The sequence below is a fragment of the Panthera onca genome, chromosome A3, assembly GCF_046562875.1.
Source record: "Panthera onca isolate mPanOnc1 chromosome A3, mPanOnc1 haplotype 2, whole genome shotgun sequence".
NCBI lineage: Eukaryota > Metazoa > Chordata > Mammalia > Carnivora > Felidae > Panthera > Panthera onca.
The window spans coordinates 67,728,203-67,742,103 of record NC_138341.1 but is presented as its reverse complement, the minus strand read 5'-3'; the positions used below and the strand labels follow the sequence as shown (position 1 = coordinate 67,742,103).

At 33.7% G+C, this 13,901-nt stretch overlaps 1 protein-coding gene across 3 annotated transcripts in view; it reads right to left on the bottom strand.

The window, feature by feature from the left end:
* The window catches only part of PSME4 (proteasome activator subunit 4), a 98,944-nt gene that overhangs the window by 38,573 nt on the left and 46,470 nt on the right, over positions 1–13,901 (bottom strand). For all 3 annotated transcript variants that reach the window (XM_060606033.3, XM_060606042.3, XM_078444473.2), the window contains 7 exons: positions 12,611–12,709; positions 12,322–12,391; positions 11,772–11,839; positions 9,543–9,758; positions 8,899–9,056; positions 7,855–7,950; positions 459–514 (listed from right to left, as the gene is read on the bottom strand). In XM_060606033.3, the coding sequence (XP_060462016.2) occupies positions 459–514; positions 7,855–7,950; positions 8,899–9,056; positions 9,543–9,758; positions 11,772–11,839; positions 12,322–12,391; positions 12,611–12,709 (763 nt within the window). The remainder of the gene's footprint in view (positions 1–458; positions 515–7,854; positions 7,951–8,898; positions 9,057–9,542; positions 9,759–11,771; positions 11,840–12,321; positions 12,392–12,610; positions 12,710–13,901) is intronic.

Genomic DNA, 13,901 nt, shown 5'->3' with positions numbered 1-13,901 from the left:
AAATGCACATGACTAGATATGAAAAACTGCCTTTGCACACAGAAAGCATCCAAATATTGGGGAGCCTGGGTGGCTCAGTCAGTTAAGCATTCAACTCTTGACTTTGGCTCAGGTCATGATCTCATGGTTCACGGGATTGAGCCCTGTGTTGGGCTCTGTCCTGACAGCACGGAACCTGGTTGGGATTCTTTCTCCCTCTCTCTCTGGCCCTTCCCCACTCCCTCTCACAAATAAATAAGAAAGCATCCAAACGTTTATCTTTTATTGACTTTTCTTGTATAAATAAATTTCCAGTTTCTCTAGGAAAAGCAAAGACAGCTATTATAATTAACTAATATTCATTTTATATGGAAAAGAGACTAGGAAAATTCTAACTACAAATTATTCCATGTTAATTATTACAGAGTAACTGACCAAAATTCTCCCCATAAAATTTATTCAGATCAGAATTTACATACCGTATTCAAGTCCAGTATACAACTTTGTCTCTTCCAAGGACACCATACTTGGTACCCTGTATAAAAACAAGAGTGCTTGCATTTATTAATAATACCAATAAGAAGGATGAAAGGGAAAAGTGTCATTGCTAGAATGTTTAAATCCAAACAAAGATGATGCTTTTTTAATAAACACATTTCTCATCTTCAATACTTCAACTCTTTACTCTATCCTTCTGAAGATTAATGCTATCTGTTTCAGTAAGGACAATATTAATTCATCTTAAAGAAAATGTTAATTAAATTAATGACTTTATGGGGGAAAATTCACCACCCAAATAAACATAACAATATTTAATATTCAAGTGTAAAAGCTTAAATCTGATGATAAACATTTATACATTTATCCAAAGAAAAGTAGGCTTTATAATGGTATAATAAAGGTTAAAACTAGACACCAAAAACTCAAGTTTTACTAAAGAATATACAGCTGACAAGCTTCTTTAAATAATCATTACCCTTCCCCTTAAAACCACCCACACTGATCTCTCCTAACACCTGCAGTAAAATGCCACTACTTCTTTTGAAAAACTATCAGATAGAAAATCACTGCGTTTCCTAAATAAAGACCTGCCACAAAGAATTATGTTACCAGAACCAGACCTAGCTACTTAAACTCATCAGACAATTAAAAGCCACTGTTAAGGTATGTAAGAACAGATTTTACTAGGGAATATAATCTTTATATCTGAAATCTAAATTTTCTTCAATGAAAATTATTTTCAACATTTTATTACAAAATACGTATCAATTCAATGACTTTTTATAAACAAAAAGATAATACTTTCTAAGAGGAAGAGCATAGGCACAAATGCCAAGGGAACATGGGGTAAGCATATCCAACACAAAGCTAATTAGTAATAAACAGAAATCTTATAGTGATTACTCCTCATTCATGAACTACACATCACTTGTCATGAAGAAAAAAACTAATCTTAAATCAACACACCCCTGTCTATATTGTATTTTTTTAAACTTGAATTAAGTTATCTCTATCTTAATATTTGGTAATTATGAATTCTGGGATTTAAGTGGGCAATAATATTAAGATTAATAAACTGCCAATTATTTTACTACGTTCCTCACTAGCAATACTGTTTGTGTTTCAAACCAAGCCTAATAAATCACGATTATATACTTTTTAAATTTGTCTTTTATTTTTTTAACGTTTATTTTTGAGAGAGGGGGAGAGAATGCACACTAGCGCAAGTGGGGAAGCAGAGGGAGAGAATTTTCAGCAGGCTCCACAATGTCAGCGCAGAGCGCAGTGTGGGGCTTGTACTCACGAACCATGAGATCGTGACCTGAACCAATATCAGGAGTCAGACGCTCAACTGAGTGAGCCACCCAGGGACCCCAGAAGGGTTATATCTTATAACATAAAATATGAATTTGCTTTTCAGAGACTCAAGTTCAAATTCAGATTCATAAAATTTGTGTTTTCATCCTATAAAGCTTCAACCTTTGGCAACATCTTGCAAACTGGAACATTCTGTAAAATTGTGTATGATTAAATAATATGTATGTATCCAAAATCCAGTCAGTTAAAACTAAAATCAGATTCCCTTACAATGAAGGAGTCCAACATCTCTACTGAAATTAGATTTCACCACCAAAGAGAAAAAGACTGTGCTCAGGCAACAAGCATAAAACATAAGACCATCCCCCACCCCCCATCCTTCCTTTCCTGTTACAGCACAGGAAATGTTTGCCATAAGCAATCACATGAGAGCTGATGTCTCCTCACTGCTGCTATATAAACATCAGTAGCTTTGTAAAGTAAGAATGCTTTTGTACCTTACCTGTCTGTACCTAATACCAAATAATATTGAACCAAGCATGCATTTTAACTAGTCATAAAATTCTTCTTACAAATAACATAAAAAAGCAATAACCCTAACTATCAAACAAACTAACAAACAAACAAAAAAAGACTATCAGTTGGGAATTTGCAATGTTTTGCTTGTATGCATTTCTGACTCTAGTAACGGCAGTATAATCACATTCATAAACAAGTCTCATGTAAGAGCCCTGATGCTAACCTTTAAAATTCCTGTGTCATTCTGAACTGTTACCCTACTAGAAAATCTGAAGAAATATTATCACTGATTACAAGTGTTTTAAAATATCTCAACCTGTATGGAATTTTGAAATATTAAGAAGTACATTTAAATAAAATCAGCTTAGGCTTTTATTTTTGAAACCTGAATTAAAACACATCTTTCCTATCTTAAGTGTACAAAAAGCATCTGGTCAGACATGTATTTCAGCTTTATTTGTTCTGATCCATCACAAATTCCTTTTACCTTTCTTTACCTAAGATTCTGTTTTAATAGATCTCTTCTTCTCTAACAAATTAATTAAACTCTGATTGGATTGACAGGTTTTATACTAAATGTTTCTCAGAAGTGTAAATACATATTTATACAAAATATTTCCTCTGGTCTTTAGAAGAATAATTACCTAAAAGAAATCTCTATCCACTACCCAAGTAATACTGTGATTGTATCTTTTTGTGGCCACACTAAGTATATATGTACTGCCCTGTACTTTGACACTGAAAACTGCTCTTGCCATTTTTAGTTACTTACACAATCTTAGAGGAGGAGCATATTTAAAGTGACAATAGCACTTACAGATGTGCGTTCTGATTTAAAGCTATAGTAGCAATATGTATAATTTAAATCAAATACCATCACTACCCCCAACCCACATGAAATTCATTCTTTTCTTCTTGGTGCATTTTACAAACAATCATAATTTGACCTCAAGAACCAAATAAAAGTCTGACAAAAATTCCAACACAACATATTATAAATAATACCATTTACACAACAATAATAAAGTTAAATCAGCTTCAAAGCACTAGACAGCACAAGGTCACCACCTCATTTGTAAGAAAATGCGTTCAACATTTGTGCCACTAAAAAAGAAAAAAAAAAAAAAAAAACCTAGAAATTTTCAACAGCCATGTTATTTGTACCACTAGATGGCAATCTTCTCCAGATCGGATTAGAGTAGAACTATGAAAACAATCACTGGTGGGAGAGAGGGTGGTGAAAAAGGAAGAAATGACTAATAAAAGAAAAACAAAATACACAATGCTTATCAGATATGCAAACGAAGGCTAGGTGAACTGTCATGAAACAAGTACAAACAATAATTTTTTTCTGTAGGTGAAAGAACAGCCTACTCTTCCCAACAATCCCCCCCCATCATGAAAGCAAACATAAAAAGTATAAAAACCAAGCCACTAATACACAAAGATTTTTTTTTTCCCTTTCAAGGTTATAAGTGTTTCACAAGAAACATTGGCCCATTTCTGTGTTCTGTTGTCCATTTCAGTCCTAGGCATCAGTAATAGCTATGAACACAAATGAAAAGCTGGCTCTTACTCTACCATGGGAATTAAAGGTTGCTAGGTTTAAAATTAACTCTGAGCAAAAGAGCTATTTCCACGTCTGACACACAAGCTTTTAAAAATCAATGAAAACAGTCAGAAGGTGAAATAAGGAGAAAACAGGGTTACTCACCGTGGAGTAGTAACTGTTTCCTTTCCTGTGTGCAGCTCCCCCAGCAGAGCTGGGTAGTTTCCTGGAGGTGCCAAGAGAGGTTAGCTAGCCCTGCCCCTCATCGCAGAACAACACATCCTTTCACATATTAATGAAATGGTCTCAACTTAAATATGAAGTTTTCTTTGACTGAGAAGTTAGTAAAAGCTGAGATCCTAAGAATGGTTTAACTAAGAATGACTTAACAGATCTATCAGAGGAAAGGGGGCACAAAGTAAAGAAGAAATATCTCAGATGAAAAATGGTGACTCCTCTACCTTGAGTAACCCTGTTTTTATAGATGTTAGTTTTTTGCATCCTGTGATAGCTGGTTAGACCTAAAAGATTATAAAGAGTGGACTGCAAAAGGAGAAATTAATGACGATTTGAGGATTAAAGGCAAATGTCCAACATTCCTGTGTGACCCTACAAAGATATAATCCAACTTCCACATCTATAAAGGTAGAACTAGAAGTATAAACTATACCACACATATTTCTATTAAGTCATTAACTAAAGGTTCCAACAGCAAAATAGAGAGGTTCCATTTGAAGATTAATTCAGCAACCTTGGTACCTGACAAAACTGCCCAAAATTCAAATTGCTCTAAAGAAATTTACCCTTCATTACTCTCAAGGGACCTTTTACCCATCCTTTGAAACAGTAAAATTTATAATAAATATAAGATATTTAGTAACCCTACACTGCCAAAGGCCAAAAAGTACGATGAAGATACCATTAGGTATATCATTTACTTTATACCTAGGACAATCAAGTCACCTAAGATTTTATGTTTTGTCAGTCTCTAATACAATGCACAGAAAACTGGTTTTCACATCTAGCAGCCATTTACCTGAACAATGGGATTCTAAGACTATGCCATATATTCTATCAGGAACTAAGATCAGGAAAACTCAGAACTGAACCAAGTTCCCAGTTTCTCATTATTGCAATTTTCTAGAAGACAAATACTACTAGTCCACGTGCAAAACTAATTTAATAATGAAAGATCTGATGAAAAAAATTAAGTAGCCGGACCGTTTTACCTAACTGAGTTTTATATAAGAAAAATATAAGATTAATTTTAAAGGAAGAATTGGGTTGGTAGGTGCTTCCAAAAACTGGTCTGGTATTTCAGAAAATACACCATGTCCCACAATACCACAGCCAAAGTGTTTGTTATTAACAAGAGTGATTTCCTCAGGCATCTTAGGCATCTAACTAATTCATCACAATTATACCTTTCCTTTTCTCCCCTACCTGGTATATTTGACTCTGTTTCTTATAGAGACTTGCTGCTATAATCTCCAAGAATTATGCTACAGATATTCTTCCTTCACACTAGGCAGTGTGGTTTATTATCACAAAACAATGGCATCATCAACTGAAATTATTTGACTAGTTTTTTCTTTTTCTTTTTTTTTTTTAAGTTTTATTTATTTAAGTAATTTCTACACCCAACATGGGGCTCACACTTATGACCCTGAGATCAAGAGTCAGCATGTTCCTCTGACTGAGCTAGCCAGGCACCCTGATTAGTTTTTTCAAATCAATTTACATTTAAGAAATCTTAACAATTACCTATATTAGAATAAGAATTTTTAAAATTTATAAAGCTAACTTTATGATACTTCAGTGACAACTAATTTGCTATGTGCAAAAAAAGTTGAAATGTTAAAGAAAATAAATGTAAAAAGTCCTATGCTGTCAAAATAAATTAAAATTTCAGATGAAGGAGACACCAGATAGAAATTGGTTTTAAAGGGAAGGATTCTGTTAAGAATTATTTAAAAGCCTTTGTAAGACTTTATAAACCCCCTCTTCTGGCAATTGAAAGGCCAAGGGCTGCTCATTAATCTTTGATTCTACTTTGTATAATCATTATTGCTGCCTACATGTATGTAACTATTACATATATATATAAAGGGCCCTAAAAATGTATATCACTCAATGATTAAAACAAATTAAGTTTCGTTCTGTATTTTATTTCATTATTAAGTATTATTAAATATACCAGAAAGCATTTCATATTTATACTAAATATAAATTTTTTATTACTTCATTATCTTTTAGGGTATTAAAATTTCACTCTGGAAGTGAAAATTCTGAAACACAAAACTTTCCAGTTTAATTATCTTTCCTTCTCAACTTTTCTGGGAAAAACCTATAAAGATGCTCAAGACCCATTTTAAGGCTTATCATGTCTAATAATATAGGCAAACAGTCTACTTATTTCTATTCCATGGCATTCATAAAATGTTAACAACATGGTATTCTTCTCTTTATTGAAAATGCATTTCATTATATACAAACCTAATTGGTTTTATCATAACCAAAATATGGAACTTCTGTCCTGATGTGCACTTAGTTCAAAGGATAAAGACCTTCCTCTGATTCCCTATCACAGTGCACATGGCACATGTGCATACTGATATGAACTGCACAGAAACCTGTCAGTCTCTCGACTGGACCCTTCAGCAGTGCATCCTCAGGATAACTCAATACTAAAAATCTGCTAATCATATATACAGAAGATACATGCTTTTGCTCTTAGATAAATTATTGGATTAAACTATCATATTTCTCAATGTCAACATGTTATAGAAGAACTCAATTTACTGATGTAATAAATCTGTTATATATGAAGTAGGTTTTTAGCATGCCATAAGAGTTAAATTCTTACTATATTACATACTGCTAAGATCATCAGGAAAATCAAAACCATTTCCATAGGTCTCTCATTTTTAAATACTGTTTAAAATCAATCTCTCTTAACAAAAATGAATTTTGGTAAAACTGCCCTTAGATCAAACTATAATACTGATGAAAACCAAAAGTGCTTTAGAAGAACTCAGCAAATTCCTAGACAAACTCAAAACACATTTCCTTACCTGAGATGACCCTACTTCTCCCTCTTAAATCTAATTAGCAATCTAAAGTTCAATGCCTAGCAACAGTTTTTAAAGGAAATTAAATGGGAATCATGAGAAAGCAGGACTCCAAGCAATGATTATACAAAATATGTGAAACACAAGCAAGCCATGTTTTAAAACCACTCCTTGAAGTGTTTAAGAATTTTGTTGCAAATCAACAAATTCCTCCCTTTGTGTTTTTTGAGGGGCAGGCGTTACTTACTTGTTTTTATGGGATTTTCATGAACTTGCTCAGCAAGGAGATGTTGATGTTGAGAGAAAATGATCTAAGGCAGTATAATGAAACTAGATCTGAAACTAGCATCTATCTACTTAATAACTGAGCTAGAGTTAGATATTGCTGATTTCATTTAAACTCAATTTTTTCAACTTAAATGGTTGCACTAACAATGGACTAAATAAAGACATTCATTCATAATAGTTATAGTCTGAAAAGCACTTAAAATCAGAAAAGCAACTTAGTAGAATTTAAAAGCTCAAAATAACACTCAACAAATTTTTATGTAAAAACACGCAGATTTTTCCAGTAAAATCCTTAATGAACAGTGATTGCTGACCAAAAAAAAGGAATTTTTTTTTAAAGAGCATTTATCTTAACTCAGAAACTACAGGATGAACTTAGTATCAATATTTTTAAACCGATTAACAATGAAAATTATCCTACACTGGTATCACATGAAAAACTGAATAAAGCCTTAAAGTTTATAGACCTAAATTCTGCCTCAGGTATTTTTGGCCTAACAATGACAAAACGGTTCAAGTGATACAGAAACAACACCAATAACAAAACCAGTGACTCGTTATTTGACTAAGACTTAAAATCATGCCAAATGGCAAAACAGCAAAATATGTAAAGTGGTTATTTTTACTTACAAGTTAGTAACTGGCTCTCCTTTCAGTGGAGGTAGGAGGTTTCCTGACCCAATTAAACAGTTGTGCACTATAGTCAGACTCTGTAGAATATCATCTCTGGAAAAGACAAAAGGTATCCTCATATTTTAGAAGACTCCAAACCCCCTTCTAACAAGAGGTCTTCTAGAGTCTAGGGTGGAGTACAAGAACCTTAAGTGGGGATATACAATATTAAGGTGAAAAAATGTCTTAAGGCCCACTTAATAATACAAGGTAATGAAATAAGTATTTACTGGTAATACAGACCTGCTTATAATTAAACAAGCTCTAAATAATCACAAGTAACAACAAGTGATTACCCTTTGTGAATCAATTCTGAATGCAATCACCTATTCACCCAAAGATCACTACCACTAACAAAAAGGGAAAAAAAACAGTGTTATAGAAGATCTCCCAACATAGTTCATCTTTCAAAAATGGACTAAACATTTACTCCAAAAAGCAGTTCAGTCATCAACTGTACTTCTTTCCTTCTCCATTCCTACTGGATTTGCTTATTAAAATTTCCTGGTATTTGACACATAGTAACTTTCTTAATATTATTTTAGGAACTTTCAAAGATTTAAACTATAAAAGTCTAATGATCTTAAATAATTGTTCCTTGTTAAAGCCTCTTGGAAAAGAAAAACGTCTCAGATATTTCACTAAGTAATGTTAATGTCAATAATATGAATTACAGAAAAAAAACTAAAAAAACATCTAATCTGAATCTAGAAAAATAGGCATTTCCATACACTTCCCAAAAAATGCTCAAGCTAAACTGCTAAGTAGAAGTCACAAAAAGCAAACTAGAAAAAAAAAACCAAGTTTTTCTATTTAAAAGGCTTAAAAATCATGAAGGAATTTGTTATACTGCCCTATATTAAATAGTTCTCTAATTGCATTTATGGCAGATATAAACACACACTGAAAATAAATCATTCGGGTACGCTACAGAGAAAGGAAAAGCACAAAAATTTTAATCTGCAACTATGTAACAGTTCCTGGTTATGAAAGAAAACTAACCTAGACATTTCAAGTTTGCCATCACCACAGTGCTGGAGTTTGATGAGCTCAGGCTGAAGAAAAGAGTCCAACAGATAGAATGCAAAAGCCACTTCCTCTGAAGAAGGAACATGCCACTGGATGCCCAGATTCCACAAGTCCCCTGGTTTACCCCAGTCCTAGAAAAAAATAGCATTTGTTCAGCAAGTTGAGAAGTTGAAAAAAGAACATACATATGTAACATAAAAGGTCTTCCAGAAAATGTGGAAGTAATCCAAACCTAAGGTAGCAAAAAATGCACAAAAAAGGGCATGAAAACATCTTACCCCCCTTCATTATCACTCCAGAAGGTCTCCCTGAAGAGCCACTCAACTCTAAGAGCAATAGTGAGTTTCTGTGAGTCTACTGAGTTCCTCAATAAAATTATATGGAATATAGAGGTTACAAATAGCATACCAACTCACTTCATATACAAACAAAAAAGAAGAAAACTAGGCCGTTCCAGGGCTATGTTGCACTTTCCAAGTTTAAAAATTCCAATAATAAACTTAATAATCTACTTTAAAGAAGTGATACCTTTATACACAAGAAAAACTCCCACACTTTGAATCCTTAGAAAAATAGCCCAATATGTACTTGAAATCTTGATTACTGACAACACCTGCCTTTATAGGAAAGTATTCAGAAGGAGGCTTGTCGAAGCCACCTGGCACACTGCAGTACTCTGTAGGGTAGATGAGTGTCGTAGAGCGAAGAAGGTGGTGTAGAAGGTTACAAGACAGAGTGTAACCCTGCTTACAGGTCAGGTGCAGGGTTCTTTGGAGAATCTTTACAAGCTGCTCCCTATAAAGAAGCAATTTCTTCCCATCCACTCGAGTAATCTAAAAGAGGAAGAAAATAGTTCAAGACATTTTGGTGAAAAGATTAAGAATCAATAATTAATGCAATGGACAATGTTTAGCTACTAAAGTAGCCTAAAATAGTAACAGTGTCTCTTCAAATGACTTTAATTCATTTTAGGACTGTCATTTTAAGTATATTCTAACAATTCTTTTTTTTTTTGGTCTAGAGAAATAAAGTTTATTTATTTTTGAGACAGAGAAAGACAGAGCACGAGTGCGGGAGGGTCAGAGAGAGAGGGAGACACAGAATCTGAAGCAGGCTCTAGGCTCTGAGCTGTCAGCACAGAGCCCGACGCGGGGCTCGAACTCACAGACCCTGAGATCATGACCTGAGCTGAAGTCAGAAGCTCAACTGACTAAGCCACCCAGGCACCCCAGAAGTAAAGTTTATTACATGAAAAACACATAAGGGTGAAAATTGGCAAAACACCTATATTATTCCCCTATGGAAACATATATGTATGTTATTTTAAACATTAACGTATGCTACTTTACAAAAAGATCAGAAAAATAGGAAAAGGGAAAATCATATGGGACCAGTAAAATGCAAATATCAAAATAGCAGCTAACAATGCTTTTTTAAGATCAAAACACATTCTCTGAATTCAGGCTCTCATGTGCCATAGTACCATCCTTTCCCAAACAGTTTATTTCTTCGGTTCCTCAAATAATTAAAAATAGAACTACCCTATGACCCAGCAATTGCAACTGTATTTATCCATGGGATACAGGTGCGCTGTTTCAAAGGGGAACATATACACCCCAATGCAGCGCTGTCGACAATATCCAAAGGATGGAAAGAGGCCAAATGTCCATCGATGGATGAATGGATAAAGAAGATGTGCACGCGCGCACACACACACGAGTATTACTCGGCAATCAAAAAGAATGGAATCTTGCCATTTGCAACTACGTGGATAGAGCTGGAGGGTATTATGCTAAGTGAAATTAGTCAGATAAAGACAAATATATGACTTCACTCATATGAGGAATTTAAGATACTAAACAGATGAACATAAGGGAAGGGAAGCAAAAATAATATAAAAACAGGGAGGGGGATAAAACATAAGAGATTCTTAAATATAGAGAACAGGGCACCTGGGTGGCTCAATCGGTTAGGTGTCCGACTTCAGTTCAGGTCAAGATCTCACAGCTTGTGAGTTCAAGCCCCACATCAGGCTCTGTGCTGATCTAAGAGCCGGAGCCTGCTTCGGATTCTCTCTCTCTCAAATATAAATAAACATTAAAAAAATTTTTTTTTAAATATAGAGAACAAACAGAGGGTTACTGAAGGGGTTGTGGCGGGGAGATGGGCTAAATGGGTAAGGGGCATTAAAAAATCTACTCCTGAAATCATTGTTGCACTATATGCTAACTAACTTGGATGTAAATTAAGTAATACATATATTAACTAAAAAAAAATTTTTAAAGATGTAAAATCTACTGATAACTGATTAGACACGATAAGAAATCTGCAAACAAACTAGTTTTACATACATATATGTATGTATGTATATGCTTTCCTTATATATTAATGAGAACTAATTAGAAAGTTAATTAAATGTAGATACAATTCATAAGGAAAAAAAAGGTCTATCTCCTCAAAGAGACAAAACTTAATTGTAGTTCTCTGTTCGCTACCCAGTGAACTAACCCATAAAGGAAAATGAAGTCTCACTGAGAGCCAAATTTAGAATGTAGACAGGGGGAAGAAAAAAAAAAAAAGAATTGCCAAAATGGTAAAATTTTCAATGAAAGTTACTAATATCAGAATTAATCAGTAAAAAGCAGAATGCTGCACGTGGAAAGTCATCAACAAATATCACTCTTTTGATAACAAGAAAATGACATTATCTGATTTTGTAGCCATATCAAGAAATTTCTAAAACTTAAGATTTTTCATATTTTTATGTCGATTAAAAAACATTGAAATTCTAAAACCAAGCCAACATTTACATACTACTATTTCCTTAATCCAAAGACTTACAATACCTCAGACAAAAGTTGAAGATTCCACAGCAACTCCTTATCTAGCTCTTCTTCATTTAACACATCATCGTCTAAAAATAGCAAAACAGTATCAAGGAAAGAGAACCATGTATCCAACTTAAATGCATCATATTTCAATATTTGTCTTTAGTGTCTCTAACAGCTGAGGAGACTCTCTTTTTGAGAGACTTTCATTCCTTCCTCATGTGGCTGAACTTGCTCCAGAAAAGGTAAAAACTCAATTTGCAAGAAAATAAACACATCAGTCAGGACTCCTGCTCCTCCAGTTCTCACAAAATAACTGATATTTTTTTATGGCAACTTCTGAATGGTTCTTGTATATATGAAAATATTAATTTAACAAAGTAAAATTTCTAAGATGTCACCTGGATGATACCTTAATTTGAGTAATCCCTGTCCCAAACTACAAGATTTAATTTAATTATTGCTTAGCTTACAGAATCTGTTTTCATCAACAGAGTTCTAGAAACAAAAAAAAAAAAAAAAAAATCACCTAAAATTGCAAATACAGAATAGTAACCTTATGACTTACTCATTGTAAGCTGAGTTATAACACTGCAGCAGTGAGGAACAAATAACTTCAAAGACTCCTCTGGGCAGCACTGAAAACAAATTTGTATAAGTAAGTTTTCTGGAAGGCCACGAATATTCAACACTCACAAAGTATACCCTAACACTATTTTCAGAGGCAAATAAGGGTTGTAAGCTGCTACTGAAAGAATGATATATTTTAAGTTATAACAAACATGTCTAAAAATAAGTAACCATATAAACCTGCTAGTTACTGATGCATTAATTCATCCAAAAAAAACCAAACTCACCTTTACAGCAGCACGGCACATGTCAGCCACCATGCGGCCTGCTACTCTTGTTTCAAATATATGTGAAATAGAAAAATTAAAAACTTTCTGAAGGGCGACCTATTAAGATATGTAAGAAATGAAAATGTCTTATGAGCATTTTTAAGAAAACTAAACATCTTATGAACCATAAAAGAAAAATGAGATTCAGACTATAAAAAAAACCACGTAGGAAATTTAACCATCTGAATTACAAAAATAATTCAATATAACATCAAGATCTATGAACAATCTTTGCACAAAACCCTAACATGAACAAAACATTTCAGACACAAGATTTTATTTCCTACAGAAACATTAAACACAAAACTACAGCTGTTGGAAGCAAATGCAAATTATCTTGCTGGCTAATCCAACATAACAAAGGGAAGTTTTTGGAGTACTTAATATTTAGACTTTGTCATTCTGACAATGCTACAAACTATAAATATTTATCTCTACTCTAAAAGACCTGGAAGCAGGTTTTGAATCCTGCTTTTTTACAATCACATCACAGAAAGCAATTTTACAATCATATCACAGAAGTGCCGAATGAAAGAATGGACTCTTGACATTTACAATTTTCAGAATCGTTAATCCACAACTCCTTTCAAAAGATTTTGGTTAAATGAGAAAATTTACATTAATTTCTATACTAACATATCTCAGTAAATATTTCATGCATCTGTAAAGCAGTTTAGCTTTTACCCAAGATAAATACATTGAACAGTCATAATCTCAGATGAAGGGAGATGAAACATGAACGGAAGTAAAGTCTGGTCTTAAAGACCACACTATACATTAACATGTCAACCAATACTGAATAAGTGAATGTTTACAGAATGTCTTGGGAGGACACACAAACTCCCATTCATTATAGTTTGTGGGATTTTTTTTTTTTAAGTTCATTCATTTATTTTGAGACAGAGAGAGAGAGAAAGAGTGCAAGCAGGGGGAAGGGCAGAAAGAGAGACTCCCAAGCAGGCTCTGCACTGGTAGCTCTCAACCCTGAGATCATGACCTGAGCTGATACCGAGTCAGACATTCAACCAACTGAGCCAACCAGGCACCCCTACAGTTTGCCAGATTTTTATACTTGGGATTTAATTTCTATCATGTGATGGCATAAACAATTTCCAAAACTTTCCTCCCAAACAATATTTAATTGATTAAAAAAATGCAGTCAATTCTTGTTATATCTAATATATTCTATAAAGTTGTTTTGAGCACTGATGTAGCAAATACTGAATCACTGTTCCTAGAGGAAATGCAG